The 23,147-nt window shown below is 40.5% G+C and overlaps 1 protein-coding gene across 2 annotated transcripts in view; it reads left to right on the top strand.

Annotated features, from left to right (window-relative positions):
- Positions 1 to 21,531, top strand: part of FAM20B (FAM20B glycosaminoglycan xylosylkinase) — a 43,872-nt gene extending 22,341 nt beyond the window's left edge. For both annotated transcript variants that reach the window (XM_025285558.3, XM_025285560.3), the window contains 5 exons: positions 672 to 781; positions 12,434 to 12,605; positions 12,820 to 13,011; positions 15,060 to 15,119; positions 17,660 to 21,531. In XM_025285558.3, the coding sequence (XP_025141343.1) occupies positions 672 to 781; positions 12,434 to 12,605; positions 12,820 to 13,011; positions 15,060 to 15,119; positions 17,660 to 17,891 (766 nt within the window). In that variant the 3' untranslated portion in view covers positions 17,892 to 21,531. The remainder of the gene's footprint in view (positions 1 to 671; positions 782 to 12,433; positions 12,606 to 12,819; positions 13,012 to 15,059; positions 15,120 to 17,659) is intronic.
- Positions 21,532 to 23,147: the final 1,616 nt, after the last annotated feature.

Below are 23,147 nucleotides of genomic sequence, written 5' to 3'. Positions count from 1 at the left end.
ATCTTTTGGAGAAGGGCATGGCAACCCATTCTAGTATTCTTGCCTGGAGAATCCCCATAGACAGAGGAGCCTGATGGGCTACAGTCCATGGGGTTGCAAAGAGTGGGACACGACTGAACGACTAACACACACAACAGTACCTTTACACACCTAATAACATGATGAACTGTGATTTTTAAGATTTCTGTTTAGGGAATTCCCTAGTAAGGGAGCTAAGATCCTATAAGCTGCTCAACTTGGCCAAAAAGAAAAAACCCTACTGTTTAAAATAGGATCACCATAGATACACAACAAGCAACAGAGATTTACTGTATAGCACAGGGAACTATAGTCAATATCTTGTAATAACCTATAATGGAAAATAATATGAAAACTAATATATGCATACTCTGGTTTAGTTGCTAAGTAGTGTCCGACTCTTGCAACCCTGTGGGCTGTAGCCTGCCAGGCTCCTCTGTCCTTGGGATTTCCCAGGCAAGAATTCTAGAGTGGGTTGCCATTTCCATCTCCAAATATATGCATATATGTATAACTAAATCACCTTGCTGTGCATCTGAAACTTTGTAAACCAAATATACTTCAATAAAATATATATATTAAAAAATTTTTAATAAATAAAAATAAAATATATCCCCAAAGATTTTTCTCTTCTGTTCAACCTTCCAAACCAGGATTCTAGGTTTCCGCCGAGCTCCCTTGGTGGTTGGCAGATTTGTTAATCTGCGGACAGAGATCAAGCCTGTTGCCACGGAGCAGCTCTTGAGCACCTTCCTAACCGTAGGTAAGAAGGTTATAGAGGACATTTAGATAAGGCATTAGTTAATAAATGGGGCATCATAGAGCAAGCTTGTTCATGACTTTTAGGAATTGAAGAACTCAAGGGAATGCAAAAGCAAATCAGGCAACTTGTTCTCCGGTTACTGGGGGAAATAGATCTAAAGGTAGATGGCAGGAAATGGAAAGTTTTCCCTAATGTGCACTTTGTGTATGAAGTTGGAAGTGAGATCATTTATGCTAGTGTGGTTAGGGAATAATTTTATTTCCTTCTGCTTGATCTTAAATCTCAAACTCAAATTTTGGCCTAAATCAATTATTGTCTGTATATCATTGCCTTGATGGTTTCTTTCATGCCCCTGTACTTATCTGGAAACTGTGTCCTGCTTCCTGAAAATTGAGCAGACCTTAAGGCAGCTCTGTAAGAGGGTCAGAAATTCCCTTGTAGGTTGTACTTGGGCCTGGAAGATCACCACTGCTACCTCCTACTCTGCAAAGGTCAGCCTGTAACTCACTGTGTGTGGCACTGACTGCCACCCTCTGGCCTCTGTTCTCCACTGTCATGCCCTGAGTTGAGGGGTCTGCGTAGAACTCTCACTCCTGTTCTCCTTGCAGACACAGTGCGGATAGGAGGAATTCAGAGGTGCTGTGGTCTCCTGTCTGAGCCTCCTCATGGTGACATTTTCAATAACACAGTGCTCTGCATTGATATGACTGTTGAAATAGACATTGCAAGATGAACTTCACCTTGCTTTGCTAGAGTGAATGTATTTACATTTATAATGAGATGAAACTGAATATTTAAAGCACTTGTGACAGATTCATCATTCAGAATTTACACTTGCAGGCTACGGCTCTGCTCTTCTTACAAATAACCAGAAGCATACAGTGTCACTGATTTGTTTCGTATATTTTCTAATCACTTTTGCTTGCCCAACTTTATGCTCAGGCAAACATGCATTCCTGATGGATGAGAGGAGATCAAGAATAGGCCCACTATCTAGAGACTAATGGAGGTTAACTCTCATATACCAACTGCTCAAGGTTTGGGGAGAAGGGAGAGGCCTGACAAAGGAGTGCAGAGGAGGTTATTCACACTTCAACTGAGTGTTGAAGAATCTGTGCATGCTACCAGGCAGTGGAGAGGGATGGGCCTTGGGCAGAATAGCAAGAAGTAAATAGAGACAAGGGCACACAGACCTGAAGTACACAGAACCATGTGTTTAGGGACGAGCTTCTGGATACACCCTGCAGCACAGGGCAGCGTCTTAGTGCGGCTGCTGTAACAAGATATCATGGACTGTGTGGCTTAAAGAATAGGGATTTATTGTTTTCATGGTTCTGGATGTTGGAAGTCCAAGAGCAGGGTGCCCGTAAGGTTGGGATCTGGTGAGAGCCCTCTTTGTGATCCACAGGCAGCAATCTTCTTTTTATATCCTTACGTGACAGAGATAGAATGAAAGAGAAATAAGCTCTCTCATGTCTCTTCTTATTGAATATTAAAGGCACTAATTCCATCATGATGCCCCCTCCCAAAAATTCCAGCTCCTAGTACCACTGTACTGGGGCTTCATTATGTGAATTCTAGGATGGACATTAGCTTTCACTCCATAGCAGGCCATTCGAGGGATTCACTGGAGACAGGTTTTTAAATGATAATGACCTTGTTGCTCCTGCTGCTAAGTCGCTTCAGTTGTGTCCAACTCTGTGCGACCCCATAGACGGCAGCCCACCAGGCTTCCCCGTCCCTGGGATTCTCCAGGCAAGAACACTGGAGTGGGTTGCCATTTCTTTCTCCAATGCGTGAAAGTGAAAAGTGAAAGTGAAGTCGCTCAGTCATGTCCGACCCTAGCGACCCCATGGACTGCAGCCTACAGGCTCCTCCATCCATGGGATTTTCTAGGCAAGAGTACTGGAGTGGGGCGCCATTGCCTTCTCCGAATAATGACCTTCGCGCAGTATAACTAAATTTGGGGCACCTGTGCAGCTTGACAGAGCACTTTCACACAGTTACCTTATTTAATCCTCTTGACAAAGAGTGCAATAAATAGGGGAGATTTATCCACATTTCACACATGAAAAAGAAGTCTAAAAAAATTAAAAGACTTTCTCCAAGTCACAGATCTACTAACTGTTAGCCAGGATTCAAACCCAGATTTTAAGACTCTAAAATATTTGATCTGCTTATATTTTTATATTCATTCATTTATTCATTGAACAAAATTTGGTTTCACTTCTGTGTGGCAGACTCCAAACCAGGTGTTGAATATACAAAAATGAACGACACCTTCCTGCGTTCAGGAGCTTTGTCTAAAGGAGGAGGAGCCAGACATTTACAGAGAGCCTATGGGACTGTGGAAGGGCAGAGGAGAGGGTCTAGAAGTCAGGGACGGTGACAGTTTTAACCAGGTTAATGAGAGAGTAGCGGTCCTGCAGGAAGGTGCAGTGGAAAAGAACACTCCAGGTTTGGAAAAGAACTCTTATTAAGGTTTTTTGTGCAAGCGATTCCTTTGGCAGCCTAAAGAAGCTTTTCTGTCCTTTCTTAAATACATAAAATACACAGATTTATAAGTAAAACCAACAATATTGAAGTATATATTTTTGACTTAAAATTACAAAAAGCAACTTTGTGATAGAGTAACATGTGCTTTGTTATTTTACACATTAAATAACAAGATTTAGAGTGACCTAGTAACTACCCATGATTTCAGACCATAAATATAACTGATAGTTTGCAGGATCTGCAACAATGCTAATAGATATGAAAATCTGTGATTTCTTCTGGTGGAAAAAAATCACAGCTAATGCTAATACTATGGTTTGCGCCTACCATCATACTTGAAGGAAATGCTAAGTTTTAGGTAGAAATTAATGAAAAGGAAAATGTGATTTTGTTTCCATCCAGTTCACAGGCTCTCTGAGTTAACCTTGTTGCAGGCAGAAGGCAGAGCAGAGACAACAGTGACAAGAAATGAGAGAGGGACATTGAAAGCTCAGGAAACTGCATAGTTCAGCTGAAGTAAAGCCTTTCTCCATAGGCATTGGGAGGCCACTGAAAGAGTTTGAATATGAAAAGATGAGATTTGAGTTTTAGAAAACTAATTGTAGCCACACTGTGGTGGATGAGTTGGCAAGAGGCAAGATGAGATGAGAGCCTTTGGAGGCTGTTGTAGATTCACATGCAGTGAGTCAACTAAAGCAGGGACCAGGTATGGAATGATTAAGGAGATACTCAAGAATTAGGATCTGGGCTTCCCTGGTGGCTCAGCTGGTAAAGAATCCGCCTGCAATGCAAGAGAGCCTGGGTCAATTCCTGGGTCGGGAAGATCCCCTCGAGAAGGGTTAGGCTACCGACTCCAGTATTCTTGGGCTTCCCTGGTGGCTCAGCTGGTAAAGAGTCCACCTGCAATGCAGGAGATCTGGGTTCTATCCCTGGGTTGGGAAAATCCCCTGAGAAGGGAACAGCTACCCACTCGAGTATTCTTGCCTGGAGAATTCCATGGACAGAGGAGCCTGGCAGGGTACACAGTTCATGGGATCTCAAAGAGTTGGACACGACTGAGCAACTTTCACTTCACTTTAAGAATTAGAATGGAAAGAATTTGGTAAACGTTTGAGCTAAGTGCGACAAGTGAGAGAAGAAAGTGAGAGAAGAAAAAATTTTAAGAATGACTCTAAGATTTTGGGGTTGGATGACTAGATACAGAAAGCAACACACTTAGGGAGATAGAGCAAAGGAAGATAATGAATGTAATTTGGGGTATTTTGTTTCTTTGTATAAAATAATAAGAAATAGATATACTGGCTTCTGTCCCCAGTTCCTGATACATGGCTCCTGAATCCCTTATTAATTCCTACCTCAGGACACTAGGAGCATACCTTATTCTATTGAGATGATTCTGGGTGGGTCCTGGATGCCTCCTGGATGGAAGCTGTGAGCGATCAGGCCATAATTCGAAGCTTGGCGTTTTCAGGACTGTACCCTTGCACTTTCTCCAGAGAGGGGGCGAAGGGTGGAAAATAACTGATCGTGGCTGGAGTTAGTAATTGATCATGTCCAGGTAAGGAAGTCTCTATAAAAATCCAGTAGTACAGGGTTTGGGGTATTTTACCGGTTGGTGAACCAGAAGTTTCTATGTGCCCTTATGACAGGCCCCAAACAAGAACAGAAGCTTCTTTGTTCAGGACTTCCCCCTGTGTATCTCTTCATCTGGCTGCTGCTTGCTCTCCATTGTAATAAGCCAGTAATCTAGGAAGTAAACTGGTTTCTTGAGACCTAGGAGCTGTCCTAGCAAAAACTTTTTTAATTGAGGCATAATTGACATACAACATTATGTTAGTTTCAGATGTACAGCATAATTATTCAGTATTTGTATATTTTGTGAAATGATTGCCACAATAAGTCTAGTTAACAAACATCACCATATATAGGTACAGAATTTTTTGTGTTTCTTGTGAGGAGAACTTTTGAGATCTGCTCACTTAGCAACTTTTCAAATATGCAGTACCGTATTGTTTACTATAATCACCATGCTGTATATTACATCCTGATGACTTATTTATTTTATAACTGGAAGTTTGTACCTTTTGATGTCCTTCACTCACTTCTCCCACCCCCACCCTCAGCTTCTGGCAACCATCCATCTGTTCTCAACTATCCATGAGCTTGTTTTTTTTTGTTTTGTTTTGTTTTAGATTCTGTAAGTGAGATCATACAGGATTTATTTTTCTCTTGTCTTATTTCACTTGGCGTAATGCCCTCAAGGGCCATCATTGTTGTTGCAAATGGCAAGATTTTATTCTTTTTTTTATGGCTTAATAATATTCCATTACACACACACATACATATACCACATTTCTTTTCTTTATCCATTCATATGTTGATGAGTACTTAGGCTGTTTCCATATCTTGGTGGTGGTGGTGGTTTAGTTGCTAAGTCGTGTCCGACTCTTGAGACCCCATGGACTGTGTAGCCCACCATGCTCCTCTGTCCATGGGATTCTGCAGGCAAGAATACTGGAGTGGGTTACCATTTCCTTCTCCAGGGCTTCCATATCTTCGGTTCAGTTCAGTTGCTCAGTCACGTCCTACTCTTTGCGACCCCATGAATCGCAGCACACCAGCCTCCCTGTCCATCACCAACTACCGGAGTTTACCCAAACTCACGTCCATCGAGTCGGTGATGCCATCCAGCCATCTCATCCTCTGTCGTCCCCTTTTCCTCCTGCCCCCAATCCCTCCCAGCATCAGGGTCTTTTCTAGTGAGTCAACTCTTCGCATGAGGTGACCAAAATATTGGAGTTTCAACTTCAGCATCAGTCCTTCCAATGAACACGCAGGACTGGTCTCCTTTAGAATGGACTGGTTGGATCTCCTTGCAGTCCTACGGACTCTCAAGAGTCTTCTCCAACACCACAGTTCAAAAGCATCAATTCTTCGGCGCTCAGCCTTCTTCACAGTCCAACTCTCACATCCATACATGACCACAGGAAAAACCATAGCCTTGACTAGACGGACCTTTGTTGGCAAAGTAATGTCTCTGCTTTTGAATATGCTATCTAGGTTAGTCATAACTTTCCTTCCAAGGAGTAAGTGTCTTTTAATTTCATGGCTGAAGTCACCATCTGCAGTGATTTTGGAGCCCAAGAAAATAAAGTCTGACACTGTTTCCACTGTTTCCCCATCTATTTCCCATGAAGTGATGGGACCAGATGCTGATCTTACTTTTCTGAATGTTGAGCTTTAAGCCAACTTTTTCACTCTCCTCTTTCACTTTCATCAAGAGGCTTTTGGTTCCTCTTCACTTTCTGTCATAAGGGTGGTGTCATCTGCATATCTGAGGTTATTGATATTTCTCCCGGCAATCTTGATTCCAGCTTGTGCTTCTTCCAGCCCTGCATTTGTCATGATGTACTCTGCATATAAGTTAAATAAGCAGGGTGACAATATACAGCCTTGACGTACTCCTTTTCCTACTTGGAACCAGTCTGTTGTTCCATGTCCAGTTCTAACTGTTGCTTCCTGACCTGCAGTAGGTTTCTCAAGAGGCAGGTCAGGTGGTCTGGTATTCCCATCTCTTGAAGAATTGTCCACAGTTTATTGTGATCCACACAGTCAAAGGCTTTGGCATAGTCAATAAAGCAGAAATAGATGTTTTTCTGGAACTCTCTTGCTTTTTCCATATCTTAGGTATTATAAATAATGCTGCAGATAGTTCTTTGAATGAGTGTTTTCATTCTCTTCAGATACTAAGTACCTAGATGTAGAATTGCTGGATCATATGGTAGTTCTATTAATTATTAATTTTTTGAGGAACCTCCATACTGTTTTCCATAGTAGTTGTACCAGTTTACATTCCCACCAGTGATGCACAAAGGTTTTCTCTACAGCCTTACCAACACTAGTTATTTCTGGTCTCTTTAATGATAGCCATTCTAACGGGTATGAGTTGGTATCTCATTGTGGTTTTTGTTTTTGTTTCCCTCATGATTAATAATGTTGAGCATCTTTTCATGTCTCTGTTGGCCACTTGTTTGTCTTCTTTGGAAAAATGTCTATTCAGAGCTTCTCCTCCTTTTTTCGTTGGATTATTTTTTGCTGTTGAATTATAACCCCTAGTCAGATACATGATTTGCAAATATTTTCTCCCATTCAGTAGGTTGCCTGTTTTGTTGATGGTTTCCTTTGCTGTACAGAAGCTTTTTGGTTTGATGTAGTCCACTTGTTTATTTTTACTTTCGTTGCCTTTGTTTTTGGTGTGAAATCGAAAAAATAATTGCCAAGACCAGTGTCAAGGAGCTTACCACTTATGTTTTCTTCTAGGAGTTTTATGGCTTCAGGTCTTAAGTTCAAGTCTTTAATCCATCTGGAGTTAATTTTAGTGTATGTTATAAAATAGTTGTCCAGTTTCATTCTTTTGCATCTGGCTTTCCAGTTTTCCCAACACCATTTATTGAAGAGACTGTCTTCTCCCCATTATATATTCTTTACCCTAGCAAATTAAACCCTAACAGGCTAATAGGAACCCCTGATTTATAGCCAGTTGGTAAGAAGCACAGGTGACAACCTAGACTTGTGATTGTCATCTGAAGTGGAAGGCTTATGGAACTGAGCCCTTAACCTGTGGAGTCTGATGCTACCTCTGGGTAGATAATGTTAAAATTAACTTGTGACCTCACCAGTGTCCAGGAATTGCTTGGTGGTAGGGGAAAATCCACACTCACTGATATTGGGTGCAGAATCTTACCTTGACAGGAATATCCAGGAGTAAATGTTAACTAATCATTTAGAATCTAAAGTCTGCAGCTTAGGAAAGAAGTGTAGCTGGAAGTACAGATTTTACCATCATAAGTGGTAGTTCATCCCAGGAGAGCATGGAGATTAAGGTCATCAGAAAACTAGTTTTTTAAAATTGGTGCATCCACGAATAATGAAAGATTGAGAACCTCAGGTTCATGGCCATAAAACCAGAATGTTGAAATCTGGAAAGGTATTATTCATAATAAATAGCTGGCATTGACTGGTCTCTGACAGTGTGTCAGGCACTGTGCTGAGCACTACTGAAGATGATCTCACTCACTCACAACCCAGCGGTGGGTTGAAGACTATTATCTCCATTTTATTGAGGAAGCTTAGAGAAGTCAAATTACATGCATAATGTCTTGCAGTCTAATGACTGTTTATAGTCTATATTTTGATCCTGCAAACCTGAGATCACACTCTTAGCCTGTACACCTGACTTCATTCAGTTATAAAGGGTCTTATTTACCAAGCTCAGGAGTTTGGATTTCATCACATAGATAGCAAGTTTCCTACACCAAGCAATGTTTTGTTTTCTTTTGTGTTTTTTTATCAATAATATATTCCCACAACTCACAATTTTTTAAAAATACCAAAGGAGTATAATGAAAAAACTTTCATCCAACCATTCCTTCTCCCTATTCCCAGTGGCAATCTCTATTAGTAATTTCTTTTTATGTCCTTTTTGTATGAAATATGAATATATATTTTTATCTAACTCTACCATTTTATACAATATGTATCACATTGTACATGCTTCTGCATCTTATTCTTTTATGTAATACGTCTTGGAAATCTTTCTATTATCTCATATAAAGAGCTTTTTCATTCTTTTTTTGTTTTACCAGTTACAATGTGCTCCATTGCATTGATGTACCATAGTTCATTTAACCAGTCCCTTGTTGGACCTAAAAGTTACGATATTTTGTTTTTACAACCAGTGTTGCCCAGAATTACCTTGTACATATTTCATGCATGATCAACTATATCTGGAAGTAGAAGTGCTGGTCAAAGGCACATATATTTTTACATAGATGTTTAACCAGTTTACCTTCTCAGCAGTGATGCATGAGAATGCCTCTCCCCTAGCTTCACCAACAACATATTACCAAACTGCGGGTTTTGTTTGTTTCACATGTAGCATCTTTTTATTTGTTTAAGGGCCATTTGTATTTTCTTTATCTTTGCATATCCTCAGTCATTTTTAACTCTGTCATTGGTCCTCGTGATTTATAAGAGTTCATAATTAGGAAGGATAATAGCTCTTTGTGATATGAGATGTAAATATTTTCCCCAATTCTTTAATTTCTTTTGACTTTGCTTAGTTTTTTTTTTTTGATTTATAGAATTTTTTAAATTTGTTTTTTAATTGAAGGATAATTGCTTTACAGATGCTTTATAGAAATTTTTTGTTTTCAGTGTATCAATCCATCTTTTCTGATAGATTTTCTGATTTTGAATCATAGTTACGCCGTGCTCACTCCAACATTATGGAAGAATTTTTTTAGTACTTCTGTAGTTTTATTTTTCACATTAAGGTTTTGATATTGTTGGAGCTATAATGAAGTATGGCTCCACTGTTGTTATTTTTTCCCCTAGATGGCTATCAGTTGCCCCAGTAGCATTTATTAAAGACTCTCTTGTTTTTCCCCTGTAATATATTTTCTTCAGCTTATTTAGCTTTAGTTTCTAGACTTTCTGTTCTGTTCCATCGGACATTATATCTGTTCTTCAGCTGGTCTATGTTTTAATTATGAGACATTATCTATGTTTTGATATCTGATAAATCTAGTCCCTTCTCTTTGCAGTTATTTTAACAGTTTTCTAACAGTTCTTATTTATATTTTTTCTTGCGACCTTTAAAATTGTCATATATAGTTACCCCATAAAAGACCCATTGGTATTTTTGATGGATCAAATTAAACTTTTAAGTTTATATTATAATTTTAAACATTATAAGGATGGTGTTTCTTTCAATTAGTGTTCAAATCTCTTTTTATCTGGCAGAGTTTTTGAAGTAATCGAGAGTGATAGAGTCAACTTTAGGGGAGGGGAGTGTATAGTGGATTAGTTTCTATTTAGCGTGTACTAGGCCAGAGGGTGGAAATACTAATAAGTTTGTCTCTTCAAGGACCCCTATACATGTTTATTTTTAACAACATAAACAGTTGTTAAAATAGTATGTAAGGTTTTATAGGTATAGGAAATTAGCTCATTTAATGATTATATTTCCTAGAGGTGGAGGGCAAAGAAAACATTACCTACCTTAAGTTTTTATTTTGAAATAATTCTTTGTTTACATAAAAGTTGCAGAAAATGATCTGGAGTCCGCCCCCAGATTCCCAATTGTTAATACTTCTGAATCGGTTGAGAACAGGTTGCAGACATGAATATCCATTACTGCATTATATGCTCCCTTAAGACTTGAGTGAGTATATCACAACTTCCAGGGCACTCCTGTACACAACATCATTCAACCATCAAAATCAAGAGATTAACACTGATCCAATATCACTAATCACATAGACCCTATTCAGATTTTGCCATGTGTCTGTGTAATGGCCTGTGTACATCCAGGATTTAATCTAGGATATTGTATTCAGTTGCATTCAGTTACTATGTCTTTTTTAGCCTCCATCAGGCTGAAACAGTTTCTCACTCTTCTTGTTTTTCAAGACCTTGAAGTTTTTGAAGAGTGCAGGCTGGTTACTTTCTGGAACATCTCTGATGTTCATGTTTCATTATGATTTAAAGACTTTAGTGAAAATGCCAACAAAGTGCTATTGTTCACTTCTCGGTGCATAGTATCAGGAGGCACATGATGTTGGTCCCATTACCTGTGATGTTAACTCATCACTTGATTAAGGTGGTGAGTGTCTGCAAGGTTTCTCCGGTGTTTTATACTTACTAATAAGTAATCACTGGGACTTCCCTGGTGGCTCAGATGGTAAAGTGTCTGTCTACAATGCAGGAGACCTGGGTTCGATCCCTGGGTTGGGAAGATTCCCTGGAGAAGGAAATGGCAACCCACTCCAGTACTCTTGCCTAGAAAATCCCATGGACGGAGGAGCCTGGTGCAGGCTACTGTCCATGGGGTTGCAAAGAGTCGGACACGACTGAGCGACTTCACTTTCACTTTCACTAAGTAATTACTGAGTACTTTGTAGGGAGAAACTCAAAACTGTATAAACATTATATCCTCACCAAACTTTTGCCCGGCAGTTTTAGCATTCATTGATAATTCTTGCCCATATCAGTTACTACTGTGATAGTTGTCAAATGGTGATTTGCTAAGTCTTCTAGACTTACTGGTTGCCATTCTGTTGACGAGTAGACCTCCCCTTACCCTGCCCCACTTTTATTTACTTATTTATTTATAAAACTATGAGCATGCAGGCTCTTAATTTACTCAGTAACAATGTCACTATTATCAGACTGTCGCAGATTTGGCGAGGGGGAATCCCTACAAACTGTCTCCTGTCATTTGGAATGTTCCCATCATTCTCTGAGAGCTTCCTTATGGCTGACATAGCAATATGACCCAGACTGATCTTGTACTTTCTCTGCTCCTGCCCTTGGGTCATCTGTTTCTCCAGGGAACCCTGGTTATTTTTAATATAGCACCAAAACAATATTTAGAAACTAATATATGAGTGCTAGGTGTGTTCATTACTACCTGAGTGTCACTGTTTCTAGATTTTCTAGAGGGGCAGAGGTAGAAAACGTATGTAATATATATACATGTGTGTGTATGTCTATGCATAGATATACACACACAAACATTGGTATTTTGTCTTCTTCTATATCTCTGTGTATTAAACCATCTGTTTAAACCAGTATCCTCAGTTATAATTCAACAGCGAAGGATTTACTCTGGCCTTCTCCCTTTGTATGTGTTAAACTCCCTTATCTATCTATTAGAAAACTGGTTCCCATTATCCTCAGTCTGTTTACTCATTTGCTCAAGACCCCACTCCCCAGCCAGTATGTAAACAAAGTCCTGGGCCATTGTGCCCTCTCTCCCTCCCCGTGGCATTCTGGCCAAAATGTCAGTCCTGTCAAAGGAGAAGAGGCCATCACTTAAAGTGAGCTCAGAAAGATCCTTGTGACAGTGGTTGACTTCTGGGAGGGGATTGGGTAGACAGGGCAGAGGGGGAAACGGAGAGCTACCTTTTCCTGTATATCCTTTTGGATTTTTTTTTATACCATGTGCTTTTATTTCCTATACAGAAAGTAAAGATTTTAAAATCAATTCAGGATCTTTGTTTTCACATAGAGCTGCTCTCTTCTGCATTGTTTGCAGAGAATTTGGAGTCTTCCTTTTTCTCTAAAAGTATTTGGTTCCATTTTCTCCTTTAGGAAATAATACTTGTTTCTATGGGAAGTGTTATTACTGCCGAGAAACAGAGCCAGCCTGTGCTGACGGAGACACGATGGAGGGGTCTGTCACGCTTTGGCTTCCAGATGTGTGGCCTCTACAGAAACACCGACACCCATGGGGCAGGACTTATCGAGAGGGCAAATTGGCCAGGTAAATGCTCCTCTGAGCCATTACTTTATTATCTCCCGTACCTAATCAGGTGCTGACCCTGTGTAGGAGCCAGGGGTTCTGTCCACCAATAAAAAGGACTATGGGTGGTTCGGGGCAAACCCGCTAGTCTGGAACTTTGTCTTCTCTGTATTTTAAACAATGCTACATGCGGTGCTGACACTCAGTAAACACCCCCCGTGCTGCTTGCCTCCAGGTGGGAGTATGATGAGAGCTACTGCGATGCTGTGAAGAAAACATCTCCTTATGACTCCGGCCCGCGCCTCTTGGACATCATTGATACAGCTGTCTTTGATTACCTGATTGGCAATGCTGACCGCCATCACTATGAGAGTTTCCAAGACGATGAAGGCGCTAGTATGCTCATCCTTCTCGATAATGCCAAAAGGTAGGACCAGCAGGACTTTCTCCCTCTCCATTCAGTTCATTTCAGTTCAGTCGCTCAGTCGTGTCTGACTCTTTGTGACCCCATGAATTGCAGCACGCCAGGCCTCCCTGTCCATCACCAACTCCTGGAGTTCACTCAGACTCATGTCCATCGAGGCGGTGATGCCATCCAGCCATCTCATCCTCTGTTGTCCCCTTTTCCTCCTGCCCTCAATCCCTCCCAGCATTAGAGTCTTTTCCAATGAGCCAGCTCTTCGCATGAGGTGGCCAAAGTACTGGAGTTTCAGCTTTAGGATCATTCCTTCCAAAGAACACCCAGGACTGATCTCCTTTAGAATGGACTGGTTGCATCTCCTTGTATTAGGGGTCTTGTATATACAAGAAGGATGCTGTCTGGGATGTCCTGGGAAACATCCAGAACAGACTTGACAGAGGGCATCCTTCCTGCTCCCACTCTGGGTCTTTGCCATGGGCACCCGTCCTTCCAGCTTGTTCAGAGCTTATACTCCTTTCACCCTCAGGGATCTAAGACTTTAATAAAAATGGAAAAGTCATTTTTTCCAAGGAGTCAAAGATTCTCATTCTCTTCACGGACAACTGGAAACCAAAGTCTTGTATTTATTGCTACTTATATCATTCTTTCTTGACTCGGATGCTTAGAATCTTGAGAAATACATAGTTAACAGAACATGAAATTTAGTTACTGTTAAATATATAGTATCCAAAGGTTCATGCAGTTTAAAAAATTAATTTACTTGATAGGGTGTTTTTGCTATTTTTATGGTAGTCTAGGCCCAGATTTTTTCTATTATGAGTAGGAGAGCAGTTGTTTAGTGATTATAAAGACAAGTCACTATCTTGAATAAGACAATTTTATTAATTTTGAATAAATGAAATGTCCTTATTTAGATCTGAGCTATTTGAAGACCACGTTGTATTTTCAGTTTGCACTCTGCATTCCCCATGGTACCCAGTTAAGTGCCACACTTTTAGTTATACTTAATACGTGTTTGCTAAATAGAATACTTCCTTGGAGCCAGATCTGTCCAGACTCTAGGTCACTAATTGTTAACGTCGGTTGCTGAGAATAAGCTGAGCCACGGATCCTCAGCAGAGAATGCTTGGGCAGCGTTTGCTAAGCAGGCCACCACCTCATGCTGAGCACCAGGCCCCTCATTTCCCACGGAGGGTGGTGCCAGTTACAGCGAGTGCCAGGCCAGCAGGAAGTGCAGTGCCGTGTCTTTCATTTTCATTTACACTGCATTTTCAGTTCCTGAATACCTTTATCCTTACTTGTAAAAGTGATCATGTGTGCTGTGGAAATACACATGGAAATAATTGCCTTTGCCAATTTTTTTCGAGGGCCTGCACTGTGCTGAGGGCTACCAGACCCTCCAGCTATTAAGGTGAGCTTCTAGGAAAAGAGTGGAAGCTTGACAGTTATTCCAGAATCAGTTCTTTTCTAACTCTGAATTACTGCTTAAGGCATTTTTATATATGCTTCCAATCACCATTTTCTCAGCCTCTGTGAGCAGTTTTTTCCAATTTAAATCTGACCATATTCTTTGCTGTAGGGAATAGGATAATCTAAGTCTTTTCTTATTGGTAATTTTGGAGTAGAACAAGTATAACTTCATTTTACAGGAAATGACTTTCTACTTGTTTGTGAGAACCTAATATGAATAGCCTTTATTTCTCGGTGCACCCGTAAAACTTTCTCAGGTTTGGGGGTCTTCAGATTCTCCCTCCATCTGTGGACTTCACACTTTGTCACAACGGTTATGCTCCAGCACCTTGCAGTGTCCCGGCAGGAGAAAGGACCCTTGTAAAGGAGTATATCTGTTGTTCAGCACGGCAGTGCAGGCTGTTAGGAATCCTGTGTCTAATCGGTCATACCCTGTTTATTTCTAATTTAAGTGATTTGAGCTGTGTGGGCGTAAAATTATCTAGGATCACATTTGGGTTTCTTATAGAATTTGTTCTTACTTTGATGCTAAGAAGGGAACTGGTGCTTTCATCTAATTCGCTAAGTTTTCATTTAATTTTCAGCTTTGGGAACCCCTCGCTGGATGAGAGAAGCATTCTCGCCCCTCTCTATCAGTGTTGCATGTAAGTTACTTTATCAAATGCATTTGCCTGCAGTGCTTTTCGTACTTTTCTAACCCAGAACCCCCTGGAGATCCTGGTATGTAGGGGATCAGGGAAGGATTTCTACAACAAGGCTTAGACAGCATTTTGAGTTTTATATGAATAGAAATTATCAGTTTCTTTAATAATGTATATCAGTTTGTTTTAATATCAGAATATAGTCCCTGCTCCCCTACAGAATCCAGTGCAGGCCCTGCCCCTAGTTGCTCTGCTATGTTCACCTTCCTCTCACCACCACAACCCACTGTGGTTTGCTTATCTCAGTCAGAAGTTGTGTAACCAAAAATAGCTATCTCCCTAGGTATTTGTGTGTTGTCGCTCAGTCGTGTCCAGCTCTTTGAGACCCCATGGACTGTAGCCTACGAGGCTCCTCGGTCCATGGGATTTTCCAGGCAAGAATACTGGAGTGGGTTGCCATTCCCATCTCCAGGGGATATTCCCGACCCAGGGATTGAACCCGGGTCTCCTGCATTGTAGGAAGATGCTTTACCCTCTAAGCCACCAGGGAAGCCCTCCCTAGGTATTTAGTAATTAATTTTTTGAAAGTCTATGTTAGAGAACAAAGAAATTAAAAAGTAAATCAAAAGAATGAGATAAAGACTGGGCTCTAAGGAGCTCCTTTTCAGATCAGCATTGCCAGTATGACTTTAAAGCGTGAGCACTAAGAATCAGCTTGGACCTACCTTGCTTGGATACTACTGGTCAACTCCCAGAGAGACACTGATTGCATAAGACTGCCCCTTCTGGCAGCTGGTCTGTTTTACTTTTCTTTTCTTTCTCTTTTTCTTAAATAACAACAGGATTCTGCAGAAAGTGTTACCTAGGCTACCCTAAATTATCTTCATTAATACTGGGAAGCAGTGATACATCCAGTCAGAACCTGCATCTGTGAAGGAAGATGTCTTTGTGTTAATCAGTACTATCAGTCTGGTGCAGTCAGAAGACAAAAAAGACATGGTGTGTTCAATGGGAAAGTTTAATATAAAGGAGGGTTAAACCCTCTGATACACAAATAGGGCCGAGGCAGAGTAACCAATTTGGAAGAGACCCCCATCCCCACCCCCGCCCCAAGGCTGGATTTGGTCCTCAGTGGAGAAGGTGTAGTTCAGCCCACTTGATAGCAGAGAAGTGTACTAGTGTGCAGATGCTGGGCGTGCAGGAAGCAACCCTCCAGAGTGCAAGCAAGGAACAGGCAATCCACAGGACATGGCCTGTACACAGAGAGCCATGACTCAGTAGAAACCCTCCAGGCTACAGGCAAAGGCTTATTTGTGGGCCGGCGAAGGGAATAAGGGTACCAGCATGGGTGCATGGCCTTGGAGCTCTGGTTTCCATGTCAAGAGGGCCTTAGGAAAGTTACTACCAAGCCAGGCCGAAGCTGCAGTGTCAAGGAGGACCTGCCTACTCTGGGAGTGTGGCCAGGGAAGAGCTTCATTTGATGACCTTTCCCGAACACTCCTGGCCTGTACAGCAGCTAGAAGCATCTCCCTCCAGCATCCTGTACTGAGAAAACCGAAAAGAAGAGATAATTAGAGGACCTCTGTCCACAAGAGCAAGGCATACATGAAAAGTGGATTTGGAGCTGAAAGGAAGTCAAGTGATACTTCCGTCATGCAGGAGAAATTCTGATGCTCTAGGCACTCATATTTTTCAGAATTGGAAAACCACACTGCCTGTGTGCTTGTCCATCCCTTCCATGCTTTAGCCAAAGATCCTTACTTTCTTCCTGTCAGATGGCTGCAGAACAGGCTGCCAGCCTCATGCAGAGTCAGGCCTTAACGCATGCCTAGTAGTTCCCGCATTACCTACAGGGGAGTTTGTACTTTTCTTCTCAAATAAACAAAAGATCCTCTTTAGGCAAAAAATAATTAAGAAAAATAGATAGCCTTAAAATAAACTTTTCTCTTTGTAAGATTAATGCTAGAATTTTTAATTCAGAAACATAAAAAGGAAATTTAAATTAAATTACTCGCTAAAATGTAAGGATACCTTCTGTTAACACTCTAGTACTTCATTCTAACCGTGTGTGTATGTTTGTGTGTGTGCTTATACACACATTTTCTTTCCCCACAGATTTGTAGTAAAACAGTTTCCTTCCAACTTTCCCCCCTGATTCAATATTACATGGGCATTTCCTCATGCCACTGAATTTTCGTAACTGCTTTAAATGGCTGCATGGTTTTTCATTGAATGGATGAACCATAGTTTATTTAACTATTTCTCAGTTGTCAGACATTCAGATTCACATTTTTCCTGTTAAAAAGAGCACTGCAGTGAACATGTGTAAATATTGTGTGTATCTCTTACTAGTTTCTAAGAAGAAAATATCAAAATGTGGTAATGTCACTCATTATGTAGAGCTGCTTCTAAAACAGAAATGGCTTTTCTAGTTGAGATATTTTACATAATTATTTCTTTACATTGGTCTGCCAAGCAGGCTTCAGTCTCCATTTGACAGTGAGAGGCTTTATGTAACCTGTTCTAAAACTTATTTCTCCCAGCATTCGTGTGTCCACCTGGAACAGACTGAACTCCTTGAAGAATGGTGTGCTGAAGTCTGCCTTAAAGTCCGCCATGGCCCACGACCCCATCTCCCCAGTGCTCTCTGACCCGCACCTGGACGCTGTGGAGCAGCGGCTCCTGGGCGTCCTGGCCACCGTCAAGCAGTGCGCTGACCAGTTTGGGATGGACGCTGTGTTGGTGGAAGACAGGATGCCTCTCTCGCACTTGTAGTTCTCCACAAAATAAGTGAAACTGCTTTTTACAAAGATAGAGAAACAGCACAATCAATTCCAGATGGTATGAGATGGATTGGAAGTGGCCAGCAGCGTGTTCTGGTGATAGGGGATAGGGTGGCCTTGGATTTCTTTGGTGTTTGCTGTGGTAGAAGCTAAAGCAAAGACTTACAAGCTTCAGACCACAGAACCGTACCTGCTGAACCACCTTCAGACTTCCTCGGCGTTTGCCCATCCTAGCAGTGGGCAGCACAGTTGGTCAGTCTTAATTTCTCATGCCAAAGGATGAAGAGAGGTGTGACATTCAACTAGGTTAATGCTGGGGTTGGTTCTGGAGTGTGTATTTGGAGTTCATCCTTATAGTCCTTTCTCCACACTTGTGGATCTTCCAAAAACACTTTGCAGTCTCTTGAGTCCTTTTTTCCAGGATTAGTCAAATTGGGGATTTTACTGCTTCCTGGGGAGTGGCAGCAAGGAACCTGGCATTCTGTTGAGCCAAAGTAGTAGGGACTATGCTTTTAAGGTAGAATTAGAAGGCAGGACAAAAGCAGGAAGGATGTTTGGGCTTTTAAGTAAGAAGGTGGTAGTGCTTTTGATGATTCTTAAAGGAGGGAAGAAGAGAGAGAGAGACTTGCTTGGTAGAACCAGAATCAAGGAAGTGATTGTATTAGTGAAAAACAGGTTCCCCTGTATTTAAGTTCTTAACATATATAAAAGCAAGCATGACTTGTATCTAAGTAAGATTTGCATTCTCATGGTTATGTCCAAATTAACCCCAAAAAATTGTCTGTAGAGAACCTACTGTTACAACCCAAGCACAATTCTATTGTGGAGGTTTACTTTCTTTTTTGCCCCAAACAGGCAAATCCTTTGCAGATTAACAAAGCAAACTGAAGATAACATCTTGCGTAAGAGTCAGGTTGCCTGCGATCTTTGCCATCCTGATTTCCAAAATGAATTTTCACTTTTGTCTTCAAGGTATTTAGTTGTTAAAGCTGTTGTTTCCGAGAGACTGGCGATCCTATTTGTGCCTTTCTTGGAGAAAAGCCAGCTTACTCCTGTAGCTAATAGTTCACATCCTGCTGGTGGCTGGGCCTGTCTAGTGATTTGGGCCACGCAGAAGGCTAGAAGCAAAGATTTTAAGCCTTCTGAGCCTTAAAATTAAGGTGGTTACCAGGAAGAGCCTTAAGATTTTGATTTATGTCATACCCTGTTTTCATCATTTAATCTTGTTCTGAACCCATGAGGTAGTATTGTTCTTCTGTCTTCTATTAGCACTTTCAAATATCAGTTTGCTAAAACAGGCTAAGTTGTGTGTTCTGGCAAAGTGATTTTGACATGTAACCAGTGGCATTAAAATATAGGGCGAGGAGAGCTGGCCTGGTGAGTCCACTTGTGCGTCCTCAGAGCTGGAAGCTTCTCTCCTGCATTTTGTCTGGGGACTCTTTGGGTTTTGACTTCTGTGAAGCAAAGACTAATATTTAAACAGTGTGGTTGAACAAATTTACTGCCAGCCACTGGAGACCAATTTTAGGTAACTGCCCTTTCAAAAATGGTTTAGAATTTATGCTCCAATTTTCTCAAATTGAAAGTCAACTGAGTACCCAGTAACTACTTTAACATGAAATTAGGATGCTTTTGTACTTAGTTTGTACATTTGGAGATGTACACAGAATGGGCTTAGTTATTTTTTAAAAGCTTTTGGATTTAAGAAGACATACCAGCACAAAACACTGAGCTAGTGTTAACAGGAAGAGGTGCTGATTTCAGTTTTAAAGTCGTGTACTGTGTGCGTCCAGGGAGTACACATTTGAGCTTGAGAAGGGCTTGGATGGTGCTCACCTCAAAGCATCAGGGAGCCACTAAGAAGGTAGTCAGCTGCTTTGCTTGATAAATGTTAGTTGAACTAATTCTTTCAAACACGTGATATTGTTCTTTGGTATGCCGCAGTGGAATGAGTAAGAACTGTTCTCAAACTTGGGAACTTTATTCATAATGCTGAAGGCAGAAGATCTGTTGAGGAAAAATGCAGGAGGGAAGGCTGCTTTGAAAGCGTCTCATTCTTTTTTCCAAACACTGCTTCATTCTCCTATTTTAATATGATCTTAAAAAGTGTTCAGATGTATAGTGGTTAAAATTAGAATTGTGCTAAGAGAGTGGTGTGAACTGATGCTTAGAATATAAATTTATGTTCTAAGTCAATATTGGATTAAGCTGGGAAAAGTGTGTTTAGGTAAATCTCGGAGAAAACCAACCATAAGCTCTTAGTCCTAAAATTCATAAACACTATATTCTGATTCAAAAAAGAGGTAGATATTGTTTTTTAAAGTTTTCTAACACTGTCCTTTTTATGGTTTATCTTTTAGAATTGAGGGTTGTTATAATCAGATAGGTCATTGGAAGGGTTTTTGGTTAGTCTTAAGTTGGGTATGCCTAGCTAACATCTAAAGATAAACATGGATACATTTCAATATTCTAAAACTAAGAAAATCAGAACTGAGTAGCATTTCTGCACTCCTCCTCCTACTTTTTAAATATATTTATTCCAGAGTTTGGGGGAATATGGGTATAGAGGTTTCATCCTAAAATTGTTCTTTAATATGAAGGTATATTATTAGTTTGGGGTAAATAATTTTCTGTGCAAAACAAATTAATAGACAGGATCTGACTTGCTCAGAGTATTGCTTAATATATTAATAAGGCATTTCTCTGTATTTGCTCTCAGGATTAATATGTCAAATGAAATGTAATAAGGAAATGGGAGAATTCAGGTACATCCATTGTATACTGTTCTGGGCAAGATGAACCCTCTACATGGCAGAATTTCAGTGTCACCTGAAAGCCACATGTTCTTCCAAAGAACTCCATCTTTTCTTTAAAAAAAAAAAAAAAAAAAGAGGCTTTTGGCCTTCCCCTCGTATCCACCGTGTTCCTTCACCCTCTCTTCTCCACAGCTTCCATATTCTCATTTGACCAGTCCATGACCACACCTCAAATGATGGTAAACAGCATCTGTCGTTTTGTGAGCTTGGGCTTCAGGAAACATGAGTCAAAGTATATGTATGTATATAGTCATATATGTATTCTAACAAGAAAATATTTATTTTCACACAGGGAAACACTGACTTATGTTGCTGAAGAACCTGAAGCTAGTAAAAGGTTCTCAGTCTCTGAGCGTGAACCTAAGTGACATAAAGACCAACCATTCAGGAAACACCTACTGTGCTAGCCAGGGCCGGCGCCGAGGCAGACAGACCCGCCTCGTAAGACTGCTGTACAGCAGGGGAGGGCCAGTTTTCCTCCCTTGCACTCCTCAAGTCTGGGTTGAAAAGGTGGGGGCTGGATACTATACTGCCATAGGTTTCTAAGGAACTAAGGTGTTAATCAAAAATACAAAATGTTTAGGGGGGGAATCTGGGAATTATTTACCGGGAAGTAATTTATTTGCTTAAGAGAGAGGTGTTAAGAACCACGACCCTCGGTTCTAATCTGCCAAGGATTTCTTCTCAGAGCTCTTGCACAAATAGAGGTTGTGCTTGGTAAGACATCAGACAAGACAGATATGAACCTAAATTTCTAATGTGCTCTGTGGGTTTCAATTCTGAAAAAAAGACAATGAATAAAGATTTTAATAAGTACCAACGTATCATCTTTTCCTCTTATTATCCCCCCACCTCACTTGCTGGTTCAGGGTATTTCTATTGTTTTCAATTCAGATTTCCATTTTTGTTAGGGGACAGAAGATTACATCTTCTACATCTGCATAAACTTCCACAGGGGTTGTTTCACAGAATCAACAACAGATAAGACCTTTACACTTCTCATTACACTTTACTTCTTCTCTTTACACTTCTCAGTCTTCAGAAGTTGCCTATTAGGTTGTGACAGAACCAAGATTTTCAGTAGGATAACTCTTAGGTGCTTTTTATTTAATACTTAACTCCATTCTTGCAGCTTCTTTAAAGAATTATGAATCCCGAAGAACTTGTCAGCACATTACCATAGAGGCCTGGAAGACAAGACCAGGTCCTGATAGTGATTCTTGGGACATCAGACTTCTAAATTTTGCAATGGAAATGCAACATCATAAACCTCAACCAGACAACTGAGTAGAGTTCTCAAGATTTTGACTTGATTTGTAGCATTTTTGTTTGTGCCAGTTTGTCACTTGTGCTTGAATACAAAAGGGAGGCTGAAGCCTAGAACATGCTCCTTACTGACTCACCTTATACGATCCTTTTCTAGGTGAGATTTCAGGCTTAGTTTTCTTTTGAAGCATTCCAGAAAGACCAGTACTGAAGCCTAAAAAGGCAGCTGGGAGTAGCAAAGGAGTGGTTCTATTAATATTATGGGCTTATTTTTACCCAGTGTATTTCTTATAAAAATGGGTTTTTAGCAGCTCTCATTTTATAAAATAGAGACAAGTATGGTCATAACCACTGATTTAGCATGGGTGAGTTTTGTAAGATAAGCTGCTTTATAAGTCCCAGGAGATAAGAGAATGAAGTTAACAGTTGTAAAGATTGTTTTCAAGGCAGGTATTGCTCTTGATGGCCTGCAGCAGGTGGGGAGGTTGTCTATTGCAAAGCTAGGTTCCATCCAGATGACCTCAGTAAAGGTGTTATGTGCCCATTTGCTCTTTGAAAGTGTTTGCTAAAATGCATATTCTGATTGAGTAGGTTTGAGGCCTGAGTTTGCATTTCTAACAAGCATCAGGGCAGTGCCAAAGCCAATGATTCTTGGACTATTCTAGAGTAGGATTGTTGACTTGCTAAGGCAACACAGATGCCTGTAGTTTTCACAAGAGCCACTAGATGTCTCCATCATCCATGAGATATTGCTCCTAGCTTTACAACCATGGGTCTCCAAGCACTGAGAATGAAATAGCAAATTTACTGAAAATAGAGGCTTACCTACGAACTGGTGTTTGGATTCATTGTTTCTACCTGAGACTGACTTTGGTTGAAAAAAAACGTTGAGTCTTTTAGGAAAAAGATGTCTTGAAATCAAATTGTCCAAGAACTTCCAAGAGACCTGCTTTATTTATACTGTGAAATGCAAACTCAAAATCGAATCTCAAATATTATCAGTTAACCCTCCATGAAAGTTACCAGTAGAGAATTATTTCCACAGTCTTAAAACTTGAATTATTATTATTATTATTTTTTAAGAAATCAGGGTAAATACTAGTCATTTTATCAGCATGAATTCACCCGATTTTTCCTAGGACAAGATGGCTCTTAGGTCAGTGGCT

This window comes from Bubalus bubalis, chromosome 5, assembly GCF_019923935.1.
Source record: "Bubalus bubalis isolate 160015118507 breed Murrah chromosome 5, NDDB_SH_1, whole genome shotgun sequence".
Lineage (NCBI taxonomy): Eukaryota > Metazoa > Chordata > Mammalia > Artiodactyla > Bovidae > Bubalus > Bubalus bubalis.
The sequence above is the reverse complement of the archived record's forward strand: the minus strand, read 5'-3'. Positions and strand labels throughout refer to the sequence as shown.